Here is a 14,996-nt window from a genome sequence, read left to right as displayed (position 1 = left end):
CCATTGTCGGCCTTTGTAGCGTAGCCAGGGCAACCCGTCTCCGGCCTGAGATGCAGATGAAATGCATGACTATTTTATCAATGTCCCCCTTAGGAGGGGAAATGTGATAAAATAATATAATAATCTAGGGAGTGCCACCATTTTCAAGAGGGACACTCTACCCATCACAGAAATCGGCAAGGTGGCCCAAAATGAGATGCGCGCTCTTAAAGCTCTGATGACCCTGTCATCTGATGTTTGGTGATATATATATGGGCCCCTAAATATGGAAGAGAGCTGGGCTGCCAGATTAGCGTCTCCAGTTCAGCCGGGGGCGCCCCACCAACCTGTGTTGGGAATAAACAAGATTTGCCCCAATTGACCTGGAGTCCAGATAGTAACCAGAAGCGTTTCAGCAACACTCGAGCTCCGGTCAGATTAGTCTGGGCATCGTGAAGAAATTGTTTTAATATACATTTATATAACATGCTTTTAGTTTTGAGATTAGAGCATTTTTTTGGTCTCAGGCTCTTGCAACCTCGCTTGGCTTTATTGCTTAGCACTCTTGTTTTCCGCAATAGGGAGGGTGTCTTGGGTCCATTTTAGTTCCCTGTATTTATTTATTTCCTTTTAGCACTGCTTCCAGATGCGTGCATTGTAGAGAAATGTTTTTGTTCTCCTAATCAGTGTTAATCTGAGAAAGCGTCAGTTCGATGGCATCTGTCGCTGTAGATACGCATGTTCTGCAATAGCTCGCCATCTGGTGTTGGGCCGGAGTGTTACAAGTTGTTTTTCTTCGAAGAAGTCTTTCGAGTCACGGGACCGAGTGACTCCTCCTTTTGTCTCCATTGCGCATGGGCGTCGACTCCATCTTCGATTGTTTTTTTTCCGCCATCGGGTTCGGACGTGTTCCTGTCGCTCCGAGTTTCGGAACGGAAAAAATTAGTTAATTTCGGAAGATTTTCGTCGGTATTGTTGCGTTCGGGATCGGCGTACTTAGATTCCACACCGCATCGAAGATCGAAGAGCTCCGGTGCCCTTCGGGGTAGTTTTTCGATCCTCCGTCGGGGCCTGGTCGGCCCGACCGCGTGCTGAAGAACGCCGATGGAACGGACCCCGTTCCGTTTCTGCCCCAAATGCCACAATAAATACCCCTACACAGACCAACACTTGGTCTGCAACCTGTGCCTGTCACCTGAGCACAGCGAAGACACCTGCGAGGCCTGTCGTGCGTTCCGGTCCCGAAAAACACTCCGAGACCGTCGAGCCAGAAGACTTCAAATGGCGTCCGCACCGACAGCCCAACGGGAGTTCGAGGAACAAGAAGAGGAAGGTTCCTTCTCGATCCAAGACTCAGACTCCGAAGGATTCGACGATACACAAACCGTGAGTAAGACGTCGAAAACCACACAAAGAAACATTTACAAGGCCCAGGGGACGCCACTGCCACCAGGCCATGGCTCGACCCATAAATTCGGTGACCGACCTTCGGCACCGAAAAAGGCCCAAACAGTGCCGAGATCGTCCGACTCCGGTCGAGACACAGGCACGCAGCCTTCTCGGGACCGAGAAAGTGCTGGAGACAAGCCTCGACACCGAGATGCCGGTGTCGACACGGCTCGACGCCGAGACAGCGGCACCGAAACAGATCGACGCCGAGAGGTTTCGGCCCCGAAAAGGAAAAAAGTCACCTCGGAGCCGAAAAAACACGCAGACAAAGTTTCGATGCCGAAACAAACTGCAAGCGACCCAGCTTCAGGCTCTTATACAGAAGAGCACTCGCTAACCTCCCAAATGCAAAAGCATAGGTTTGAGGAAGAGCTACAAGCAACTGATGTGGACCATACGCAAAAGCGTATCTTCATTCAGCAGGGGACAGGAAAAATAAGCACCCTTCCCCCCATTAGGAGAAAGAGAAGGTTGGAGTTCCAGACGGAACAAGCACCACAACCAAAAGTGGTGAAAAGAGTTACACCACCACCCTCTCCTCCGCCCGTAATTAACGTTTCACCAGCACAAACGCCATCACACTCCCCAGCTCACACCACCATGAGCCAGGGTGACCAAGATCAGGACGCATGGGACCTATACGACGCCCCAGTGTCAGATAACAGCCCGGAGGCATACCCTACAAAACCATCTCCACCAGAAGACAGCACCGCGTACTCTCAGGTGGTGGCTAGAGCAGCACAATTTCACAACGTAAGCCTCCACTCAGAACAGGTCGAGGATGATTTCTTGTTCAACACACTCTCCTCCACCCACAGCTCATACCAAAGCCTGCCTATGCTCCCTGGTATGCTCCGGCACGCAAAAGACATATTTAAGGACCCAGTCAAAAGTAGGGCAATCACACCAAGGGTGGAAAAAAAGTATAAGCCGCCTCCTACGGACCCGGTTTTCATCACAACACAGCTGCCACCAGACTCTGTTGTTGTAGGAGCAGCTAGGAAAAGGGCCAACTCTCACACATCTGGAGATGCACCACCCCCAGATAAAGAAAGCCGCAAGTTCGATGCAGCTGGTAAGAGAGTCGCAGCACAAGCTGCAAACCAGTGGCGCATCGCGAACTCCCAGGCACTACTTGCGCGCTATGACAGAGCCCACTGGGATGAGATGCAACATCTCATCGAACATCTGCCCAAAGACTTCCAAAATAGGGCAAAACAAGTGGTTGAGGAGGGACAGGCCATCTCCAACAACCAGATACGTTCCTCCATGGACGCTGCAGATACAGCTGCACGGACAATTAATACATCTGTAACTATCAGAAGGCATGCATGGCTCCGAACGTCTGGATTTAAACCAGAGATTCAACAAGCAGTTCTCAATATGCCTTTTAATCAAAAAGAACTGTTCGGTCCAGAAGTGGACACAGCGATTGAGAAACTCAAAAAAGATACGGACACTGCCAAAGCCATGGGCGCACTCTACTCCCCGCAGAGCAGAGGGAATTACAGCACATTCCGTAAAACGCCCTTTCGAGGGGGGTTTCGGGGTCAAAGCACACAAGCCAGCACCTCACAAGCGACACCGTCCACTTACCAGGGACAGTATAGAGGAGGTTTTCGGGGACAATATAGAGGAGGGCAATTCCCTAGAAATAGAGGGAGATTTCAAAGCCCCAAAACCCCTACTACTAAACAATGACTCACATGTCACTCACCCCCTCCACACAACACCAGTGGGGGGAAGAATAGGTCATTATTACAAAGCATGGGAGGAAATCACTACAGACACTTGGGTTCTAGCAATTATCCAACATGGTTATTGCATAGAATTTCTACAATTCCCTCCAAACATACCACCAAAAGCACAAAATTTAACAACACACCATTCCAATCTCCTGGAGATAGAAGTGCAGGCACTATTGCAAAAGAATGCAATCGAAATAGTGCCAAACACACAAATAAACACAGGAGTTTACTCACTGTACTTTCTGATACCAAAGAAGGACAAAACGCTGAGACCAATCCTAGACCTCAGAGTAGTGAACACTTTCATCAAATCAGACCACTTCCACATGGTCACACTACAAGAAGTATTGCCATTGCTAAAACTGCACGACTACATGGCAACTTTAGACCTCAAGGATGCTTATTTCCATATACCAATACACCCATCGCACAGGAAATACCTAAGGTTTGTATTCAAAGGAATACATTACCAATTCAAGGTACTGCCTTTCGGATTAACAACCGCACCAAGAGTCTTTACCAAATGTCTAGCAGTAGTCGCAGCACACATAAGAAGGCAGCAAATACATGTGTTCCCATATCTAGACGACTGGCTAATCAAGGCCCATTCGTTCATACAGTGCTCAAATCACACAAATCAGATCATACAAACCCTCTTCAAACTCGGGTTCACCGTCAATTTCACAAAATCCAAAATTCTGCCACGCAAGGTACAACAATACCTGGGAGCCATAATAGACACATCAAAGGGAGTAGCCACTCCAAGTCCACAAAGAATTCAAAATTTCAACACCATCATACAACGCATGTATCCAACACAAAAGATACAGGCAAAGATGGTATTACAACTCCTAGGCATGATGTCATCATGCATAGCCATTGTCCCAAACGCAAGACTGCACATGAGGCCATTACAACAATGCCTAGCATCACAGTGGTCTCAAGCACAGGGTCACCTTCTACATCTGGTGTTAATAGACCGCCAAACTTACCTCTCGCTTCTGTGGTGGAACAACATAAATTTAAACAAGGGGCGGCCTTTCCAAGACCCAGTGCCACAATACGTAATAACAACAGATGCTTCCATGACAGGGTGGGGAGCACACCTCGATCAACACAGCATACAAGGACAATGGAACGTACATCAAACAAAACTGCATATCAATCACCTAGAACTTCTAGCAGTTTTTCAAGCACTAAGAGCTTTCCAACCAATAATAGTTCACAAATACATTCTCGTCAAAACAGACAACATGACAACAATGTATTATCTAAACAAGCAGGGAGGGACGCACTCCACGCAGTTAAGCCTGCTAGCACAAAAAATTTGGCATTGGGCAATTCACAACCAAATTCGCCTAATTGCACAGTTTATACCAGGGATACAAAATCAACTCGCAGACAATCTCTCTCGAGATCACCAACAAGTCCACGAATGGGAAATTCACCCCCAAATTCTGAACACTTATTTCAAACTCTGGGGAACACCTCAGATAGACTTGTTTGCGACAAGGGAGAACGCAAAATGCCAAAACTTCGCATCCAGGTACCCACACAAACAATCCCAAGGCAATGCCCTATGGATGAACTGGTCAGGGATATTTGCTTACGCTTTTCCTCCTCTCCCTCTCCTTCCTTACCTGGTAAACAAACTCAGTCAAAGCAAACTCAAACTCATATTGATAGCACCAACTTGGGCAAGGCAACCCTGGTACACAACGCTGCTAGACCTATCAGTGGTACCCTGCATCAAATTGCCCAACAGGCCAGATCTGTTGACACAGCACAACCAAAAGATCAGACACCCAGATCCAGCATCGCTGAATCTAGCAATCTGGCTCCTGAAATCCTAGAATTCGGGCACTTACAACTTACCCAAGAATGTATGGAAGTCATAAAACAAGCAAGAAGGCCATCCACCAGGCACTGCTATGCAAGTAAATGGAAGAGGTTTGTTTGCTACTGCCATATTAATCAAATACAACCATTACACACAACTCCAGAACATGTAGTGGGTTACTTGCTTCACTTACAAAAATCTAACCTAGCTTTCTCTTCCATTAAGATTCACCTTGCAGCAATATCTGCATACCTGCAGACTACCTATTCAACTTCCCTATATAGAATACCAGTCATTAAAGCATTCATGGAGGGCCTTAGGAGAATTATACCACCAAGAACACTACCTGTTCCTTCATGGAACCTAAATGTTGTCCTAACTAGACTTATGGGTCCACCTTTTGAACCCATGCACTCCTGCGACATACAGTTCCTAACCTGGAAGGTGGCATTTCTCATCGCCATTACTTCCCTGAGAAGAGTAAGCGAGATTCAGGCGTTCACTATACAGGAACCTTTTATACAACTACACAAAAATAAAGTCGTCCTAAGGACCAATCCTAAATTTTTGCCAAAGGTTATTTCACCGTTCCATCTAAATCAAACAGTGGAACTTCCAGTGTTCTTTCCACAGCCAGATACCGTAGCTGAAAGGGCACTACATACATTAGATGTCAAAAGAGCATTGATGTATTACATTGACAGAACAAAGAACATCAGAAAGACTAAACAACTCTTTATTGCATTTCAAAAACCTCATGCAGGAAACCCAATTTCAAAACAAGGTATAGCCAGATGGATAGTTAAATGCATCCAAATCTGCTACCTTAAAGCTAAACGACAGCTGCCCATTACACCAAGGGCACACTCAACCAGAAAGAAAGGTGCTACCATGGCCTTTCTAGGAAACATCCCAATGCAAGAAATATGTAAGGCAGCCACATGGTCTACGCCTCACACATTCACCAAGCACTACTGTGTAGACGTGTTATCCGCACAACAAGCCACAGTAGGTCAAGCCGTATTAAGGACATTATTTCAAACTACTTCCACTCCTACAGGCTGATCCACCGCTTTTGGGGAAATAACTGCTTACTAGTCTATGCAGAACATGCGTATCTACAGCGACAGATGCCATCGAACTGAAAATGTCACTTACCCAGTGTACATCTGTTCGTGGCATCAGTCGCAGTAGATTCGCATGTGCCCACCCGCCTCCCCGGGAGCCTGTAGCAGTTTGGAAGTTACCTTCAATTATTTATATATGTATCATCTCAACCTCAAATAGGTGCATACTTAGTCACTCCATTGCATGGGCACTATTACTACAATTCAACTCCTACCTCACCCTCTGCGGGGAAAAACAATCGAAGATGGAGTCGACGCCCATGCGCAATGGAGACAAAAGGAGGAGTCACTCGGTCCCGTGACTCGAAAGACTTCTTCGAAGAAAAACAACTTGTAACACTCCGGCCCAACACCAGATGGCGAGCTATTGCAGAACATGCGAATCTACTGCGACTGATGCCACGAACAGATGTACACTGGGTAAGTGACATTTTCATTATCAGTGATGTACGTGGGTAATGTCATCATTCTTCTTTGTTTTACGCTGACAAGAACAGAATGCAAACATGTCAGGTATTTGGTAGTTAACTGCTGACACATTTGCGCGCACAATCTGATGTTTAGGTACATACTTGCATCAGGATTCCTGCACAAATAATCACATGTGCCCTATAAAAACAACTCACAAGACCAAGGTCGTTAGAAAGGGTTCCCCCAGGATACATCAGCTAGGCTCCACGCCGCTTTGCAGCGAATATCAGCCGGTGTCTCTACGATTCCTGATCCAGAGACTAAGAGGCCGATCTCATCCCAAGGTAACGGGGTTGGGGGCGTTTCTCATGGACACTGTACTGGCAAATTAGGCTTATTCCCCTCTTAGGGTAGGGTTTAAGCCTTATTACTAGGAATTGCATATTTCATGTTTTTTGCAATATGTTGAGGGTTTTCACATTTACCACTTTTATCCTCACCATTTTTCTTCCGCTATTTCTCATGGTTAGAATCATTTCAGCAAGTATATTTTTTCACAGATTGCAGTTTTGTTCAATAAATATATTGAAAACTGTCCTGCTTCTTCTTCATTGCCTGTTTGTTTGTGTGTAAGAGACTTATTTCGAACAATAGAAAAAGGGTAAGATTTATTACACCATGACTTACCTGAGAGGTATTCAGAGGTCATGCGCTAGGCTGCCAGAAATCACCTTTACTTCTTAGGGTTTGGGTGAGGTACTGCTAGAGAGCCGGGAGGTTTGGGCCGGCAGCTTCTAACCGGCGTAGGAGTGACTCAGTCACCTACGAACAAAAGAGTTGCAGTCTCTCTGAGAGGCAAGTCATTCACAACAAAAAGGTGCACATTTCAACTATTACTTTTGCTCTCCTCTTCGCCAGAAGTCTGACTGTCACCGATGGCACTGCTAGCTGTGAATGTTGCTGGTGCAAAGAATCATTTTCGGTAACAGCACTTACAGTTTTTATTTTTATTTTACTATTGTTTTTTGTAACAAACTAAGCACTGTGTGGGGTTGGAGCTGCTGCAGTTATTGCTGCTTTCACATAAGTACTGCCAGTCCTTCTGCTACCAGCTCTCTGGGCTTGATTACAGTAGTCAAACCCCAAATTGAGTGGATGGATGTGCAAAGCATTAAGCTTGTGAGAGTAGGTCAACTTCAATGTTACAGGCGGAGGGCTTTCCTTCATCAATCTCAGGCTTCAGTTATGGTTCCCTCAGCAGCAAAAGATATAAGCACGCCCCTAGACTACTAGCTATTCCTTCTGTCTTCCTGCGTTAGATCAGAAGCATCTGTTCAGGTGGAAGAACTTGAGCTCCTTAGTGGTTGGTGGTGCAGGTGATGCCAACCAGCTGGAGCGACAGCATCCCAGTGTGATAGGGCAGCGGTGTGACAGGCATGCTCACACCTTCCTACATATATGGCTCTGTGCCCAGATCTCCGTCTGGTTATCCTCATATATCTTATCATAATCCTGCAGTAGTGTGTCATGTGCTGTTGATGCGCACAAGATTTAATCTAATTTTTACACAGCTTTGGCTTCTTCATAAGCATGGTTGACAATATTATTTACCATAATGAATTTCTGGTGCAGCATACACACAATTGTGACATCCTTAGCCAACCCTCTTTTTTTCAGAGAAAAGGAAAATGTGATTGAGTGCAAATTTGGCTTTGGCAGGAACATGTGAAAGACATTTAACCTGCAACTCTCAAACAGTGACTGGCTTTATAGTTGTAATTTACAGTTTTAGTGCTTTCCTGTAATAGCAGTGCATAGCTAATTCAAGAAAGGATTGCAGCGCCAAACACTGAAAAAGATAAACCCTTTGTGTACTGTACTCCTGACCACAGTCTGACCAACTGCAGCCAAATGGGATAATATTCTAGTGTTTATAGCAGCATTGAGAAATTGCTGAGACAAAAAATTGACACAGTAGTGGTGTGTCTGTATTGTTATGAGATGATCAGCTAAAATGTAAACACCAGTCCAACGCAGTAAAAGCTTATTCGCTGAACTGCTGCCACAATTGAATGTGTGAGTGAGCAGGTACAAGCACTGGCCATTTAAGACTGCTTTTAGAGGTCAGGGCTGAAGATGCAGAGGGAAGATCTCACTGCAGTAATGCAGAAGTTGTTGGGGTTGCTCTCAATCCTCAAAGGAAGAGACATGATTACATACATGGCAGACTGGTTCAGGCGAGAGGTGGCACTGCAGGTTCTTTTTGTATTTTACAGCAAAACAAGGCCCACAACAAAACCACAACAGCCTGGTATCCCCCAAGAGTAGTAGTGGTGCAATTGCTTAATTAATTCTAAATGAGCATTTTAAAAACAAATATACCTGCCTATATTGTGACATGGTCCAACACATTAATTACATGCACAGGTTTTGTTTACCACATTAAAGCTTGCCCTATTGGCTTTGCAGGTGCTGGGGAAAAAGCAGTTAAAAAAGATGACTTTCTGTATACAATGCACAACGGAGATAAAGGTTCAGTGTGACAAAACACTTGATGGTTGAGTGTGCTTATCAAATATAAAATAGTCCCTCATGCTTTCCAATAGAAGTGCTTCCTGGAAGGTGGAATGATATATCAGATAGCCAGTACATGAGGTGAAAGAGTAATACTCCACTATGTGGAGCCAAAACCTACTCATTGTGTTATAGCATCCTTTCCCTAAAGGTTGGGCCTGAGGATCTTCAGAGGTGTTAGTGAAGTCTGCGCTAATAACTGCACTGTTTTTGAGTAATGGAGCAAAAGCAAATAGTGGGTATTTGCACATGGTGCTGATTTTGTATTGGGTGGATCCAGACTCTGTGGCAGTCACATTGTGAATCAAGAGTAATTTGCAAGATGACTCCAGAGAGTGGAAAATTGAGTAATTCCTTTTTTATTAAAAAAAAGTGTTATATTAATTATATAGGCTTTTGTTTCATATGTCTTTCAGCAATGTTTTGGTGTACTTCCATTCTTATACTTTTAGGAGCTCCAAGGACCGGTTATCTATTCTGGAACCTACAAATGCAGAAATGACATTGTGCAAAGAAAAGAAATCCAAGTATGCTTGTATTTGTATTTCAGGTTTTAAGGGAAAGTCAAAACCTAACCTTTTGAAACAGGAGACGAGTAGCCTTGCCTGTGGCCTACGTATTCTTTTCCGTATGTACATGGACAAAAGCCGTGCAGGGGCGTGGGAGGAAGTTCAGCAGAGACTACTGAAGTAAGCCAATAATTATTTTGTGTGTTTGTTTCAAATATATTATTATTATTATTATATTCCAGTTATTCCTTCTGTGAGTCTTTCATTTCTAAGAAGAAACAGGAGATGTTTTATGTGCGTATTGGCAGTTGTAGAAGACATCACAATTTCGATTTGATAGTATTTTCATAACAAATGATATCAGTATTTTCTAGGTTAAGGGGCACTGAGCTGGTTGCATGTGAACATGTGTGCAGGTGTGTCTGGGCTGCATGTGAGAGGGGGCAGTCATCCGCACCTGGTAGCTGTACACAGTTAACCTGCTGGGGGCATTTTTAAACTACAAATTCGACCTGTCAATGTAACCTCTTCTGAAAAGTAATAGGTCACCGCTTAGTAGGACTTATTTCACAAAAAGGCACAATGCACGATATTTGAAACTTGGAATTGTAGAAATGTATGTTGAACTTGTCCTTACAGTGAAATATCCTCAAACTATTTTCACTATAGCAAAGCTGTTTATTCACGTAGGGGAATCAATGGAATCGTTACCTTTATACAATTCTAAATTCAGAGTGGTAGCAGCTAAATAAATATTTCAAAGATTTAGTTAAATAAATATTCAAAATAAACTTTAATGGGGAAATCGAATTTTGTCTACCTATTGAGCAAAAGACACTTTTAAAAAGTTAATTTTTCACCTCAAATTTATAAGCATACAACTGTCACCCCGACGGCTCTCTTGCAGCAAGATGTGTATTGCTCCCAGGCTTTGGACAAAAAGCTCTGGGTGTGGGGCAGACATTTCCTTCCACTGACAGGATGGTGTGGTGGCTGTGCCCTGTAACTTGATTTTTTTCAAAGGGGTCGTCCCTGTCACAGGAAGATGGAGCTAATACCTGGGCCTGTCTTCTGTATTGTCAGAAGCTTGGCTTCAAACCCAGTTGGAGGGGGAAGCTGCCCTAGAATTTGGTTTGGAGTGACCACAAGCTAGGGTTTGCACATTATTATAACCACACCTCTGGCTGGACACAGGGAGCTCTGACCAAGGGAAGAAGGGTTCTTCCATATTGGATTGTCCTAAAATGCTGTGCTTTAAGCGTGATGTGGCAACCTAGTATTGGCTAAGGGTGCCTGGTATTTAGATCTTTATACCCACACTTATAAACCCCTCTTCAAGGGAGAGACAGGCAGCAAGACCCTGGACAGCGATGACACCAGAATCATGGACAGCTGAAAGTCACCTGATGCCCCTGATAGACTACGGACTTTGCCTGCAGCTGATCCCCAGGACTCAATGGATGTCTCCAGGGACTTTGGTGCTGGCCCCAAATGCAACTTTATGGACCAGTTGGGGGGAAGGTCTGAATTCTGTTGCCACCCCTAGTTGGCAGCAAGACAGCCAGACAACCAGGAGGCTCTGGGGCTTGAGAGTGTGGGCAGGAGGTTGCTCTGCTGGCTATTAGTGGAGGGGCTGCGTAAGAAGCACCCACCATCAGGAGAAGAGAAAGCTGTTGCAGGGAGTCAGTGAAACTAGCTCCCCGCAAAGTGCACCTTTAGAGGCTACCAGATCTATTGAAAATGCTCCTGGTGGCTAGAGCTCGCCACCATGGTAAAGTGGGCCCAGGATTGTTGAAATTGGCCCACTGGGGCCCGAGTTATGCAGCTTTAAAAGATTTGACCCTCCTTACCGAGCAGCTGAGCGAGTGGTGCCCTGCTAGATCAACTTTACCCACCACCAGAGTGGGAAAGTGACCATGGTCGGCACATCTTTTATTAATGTTTGCGAGTGGGGCGAGCATGGGGCACCCTCTCCCCAGAAGCTCATTCGGCCACAAGAACCCAGTCCCCTGGGGCCTGACATGAAGTGGACATGGTTTTTCCACCTCTAGATTCTTGACTCTTTCCAAATACCAGGATCCATAGCTCTGGTAGTTTATGCAGTCAAATTCATAAAACACAATAATCAGTAACTCCACAGTCTTCACGTGCAGCTCCGAATCAGCTCCCATGGTTTTCCACTAGAGCTATCTTGTGTAAAACATTTCCCCACTACTTGCAAAGTTCTGTTTTTTCTTCACATTCTTTTACATACTCTACAAACTTGGTTTTCTGATTTTGAACTGAGTGTATTTAATATTGACTGGCTTTGCATTATGTCTTTTGTATGAAATGCACCCTGTTCACTTCTGAGATAAGATATGCAAAACCTAATTTGTCATTCTTGTTGCAAATAGCATTCCAATGCAGGGTTTCTATAGCCTCAAATATGATGAGCATACCCTGTAACAAATTAACATAATGAGTTCCACTCAGCACTGACTGGACTGTTTTGCTTCCAAAGATTTCAGCCTCAATAAGTGCATTATCTATGCCACATCTACTGAGATAACTTCCTACACATCACAACACAACTTTTGTCATGTGGCAAATGCCCATCAGTGGATAAAGATAATCAAATTCTACTGGATTGCTCATACAAAATGTTAGCTACAATACGAAAAACACCTTCATTGCAGAATATTGGCAGGATAGGCTGGTGATCAAGCATTTTGGAATTTTTTAGAGCTGTACATATACTGTTCAGTAGTTTGTGACTGGAGGTGGCGTTACTGGTAAAAACCCTGCCTTCTTCAGTGGGACGTTGTTCGGGGAGATCAGAGCATGAATTCCAGCCCTCAGAGGAACTGGCTTTTCTTCATCTTTCAGTCCACACCGAATAAGCAATATTATAAATTGAGTTAAATCAGCTTTGCAGACCACAGCATCAGGTAGATGAATATCCATGTCCTCAGCCACTTTGAAACTGTCTAGTAGACTGTGACGTGTTGATGGTTTGTAGTGATTTTGCATATGTTGGCGAGGCAACTGGGTTATACGTTTTCAGCTTTGTTTGTTTGAGCTTATCGCTGACACAGCTTGTTTTCCAACAGCTACTTCATTGGTACAGTCTTGAAAAAGCACCATGGCAGTATCATGTGTACTGGATGTTCCAGACAAAGAAAAGCTCTCTTCAAAATCAAAATTATGAAGAGCAGCAATTGTAAATCCTTTCCTGGTAAAGTCACTTGGAAGTGTTGTGCTGTCGGATTCACCACATTTTACAGCATGAGCTGCTAACAAGTTCCTGCTCTACTTGTTGATACACCAGTCCTATTCATTGAAGTGATTAGATCTCTGCCTTTGCACTTGTCATAAATTGCATGGGCAGTTATCATGTGTTGTAGAGTTTTCTTTTTGCCATGATGTAATTCATAAAACATGATTTTGAAAAGCCAGTTCGTTTGCACAACATAAGCCTTGTTGGTTCATGGAATTGTCTTCCACTTCTTCGATTTTGTCTTCAAAGCCATCATCAGTGTTGTTGACTTCTGTTCCAAACTCAAGAACTTTAGTTTGCAACAGTTTTGCTTTCCTGATATTAAACAATGATGTAAGACAACATCAGGCATTCTTGTTGACTCCCATGATTTGCGGAGCTCTGGGGCATCACAAAATTTGTCATTAAGTCCAAAATCTAAATCTTTCAGGACGTTTCTTAAAATGGTTCCTGCCGATTTTACTACATCCTGTGATCTTATTTTGGCAACAAGAACTTCAGGAGTCAGATCAGCTGAGAACACTATAAGTGGCTCATTCTTTTTGTTAGGCTGACAAAAAATTAATTCTGTAATTGTACATTCTCATCAGAAAAATCTTAATTTCATTATTACGGCTCATTACAGTTTCATCAATGTTGACCATTATTTCTCTGATCTCACTGTGTGAACTCAAAGCCAGCACTCAAGAGTGGCTTTAAAACTTCATTTGATTTTTCAGAGTGCAAACTTAACTGAAGGCTGGCAGTTACATTGCTGCTGGGAGCTCATTCTACATTCATATTTTTTAATGTATGCACGCATGCAGCTCGGGTGGGCATACAAATCCACTGGCTGTACATTCGCTGTTTAGATCATCTAGTCAGCTGAAAACTTCATCTTGGAAGAAACTAGCTGAAGATAAAAATATGTTTGACCTTTGAGGCTCACGTATTCTGTACTTTGTTCTTTCGTTAATCCCTATGGGCCTTGTTCTGGCTAAACCACAGATAACACATTGAAGATCCTCTGCTTTCTGATCAGTTGTTGGAGGTGGACGAGGGGTAGCCATCGATCTTCTAAGTGAATGGGCATTGGGGTTGGTTGTTGTTGCTTTCGCAGAAGACTCTGATTCTTGTTGTGATTCACTGGTTTCTGCTATTTTTGATGATTTTTTCCAGACTTTTTTCCTTTGTATATGATTTGTAGCCCTTGTTGTTACAATGATAAAATATTTGATCCTCTTCGCCCATCAGTTTCAGTGTTTAGGGAACTTTGTCTTGCCGTATTTCTGCAACATTTCAAACTCTCTTCTGTCCAGCCACAGCTAATGTTAGTTTTTCTTTCAGATTAGTTTGGTGTATGACACATTTTTCTTTGTTGAAGGAGTCCTCAGATTTTGTAGTTAGCAACACTCTGTCAGGAGATAAAGATCCTCTGCTACCACCTGCTTTGCTCATGTTCACGAAAACCTGAAATAAAAACAATATTAAAATAAATTACCAGTTTGACGGCTAAAACACATTATTATAGAGCCACCATTTTGGAAAATGGTGGCAGAGTTGCTCTGAGGAGTTATTTTCTGTCTCTATAGAACTACTTGACCACTAAAACCTATGCTTTGACACCAGAATGAAGTATATGGGTCTCATGGTTCTTGAAAGATATTACATCATCACTGCAACACATCCGCCATTTTTAAAAATGTCATCCAGAAAAAGCAGCCCAGATTAGCAATGTCTTCCTGAGCTAATATTAATTCTCTAATGATACAAAAGTATAATTTAAAAATGAAGACCTCTGGATAACATTTGTTTTACAGAGGTATATCAAGGGGTCAGAACTAATCTAACTGCAGTTCTTCACCACCCTCTTTTCTCCCCATTATGTGGAATGGGCTTTTAGAGTTCTAAAGAGGCCTCAATTAAGGTTTTGTCTTTTGTCTTTTGTCTTTTTTGAGTCTGTCAATATTGTTCCGCATCAAAAGGTGCAGAAGAGGTTGAAAAGGAAACTAATTTCAGTTTGCAATGGTGGTGCCTAAATATGGCTCTGGGCTGTTAGTTCTGGAAGGGATGCAAGGTAGCAGCAGAGTACTATGGAGCCACCTACTGGTGCACAGAAGC

General features: G+C 43.7%; 1 protein-coding gene across 1 annotated transcript in view; it reads left to right on the top strand.

Moving 5' to 3' along the window:
• The window catches only part of ARFGEF1 (ARF guanine nucleotide exchange factor 1), a 961,498-nt gene that overhangs the window by 909,589 nt on the left and 36,913 nt on the right, over nt 1-14,996 (top strand). The window contains exon 37 of the mRNA XM_069220293.1: nt 9,679-9,817. Within this exon, the coding sequence (XP_069076394.1) occupies nt 9,679-9,817 (139 nt within the window). The remainder of the gene's footprint in view (nt 1-9,678; nt 9,818-14,996) is intronic.

The sequence above is a fragment of the Pleurodeles waltl genome, chromosome 2_2 (genome assembly GCF_031143425.1).
Source record: "Pleurodeles waltl isolate 20211129_DDA chromosome 2_2, aPleWal1.hap1.20221129, whole genome shotgun sequence".
NCBI classification, from domain to species: domain Eukaryota; kingdom Metazoa; phylum Chordata; class Amphibia; order Caudata; family Salamandridae; genus Pleurodeles; species Pleurodeles waltl.
Note: the sequence above shows the minus strand (reverse complement) of the source record. Positions and strands in the feature narration are given on the sequence as shown.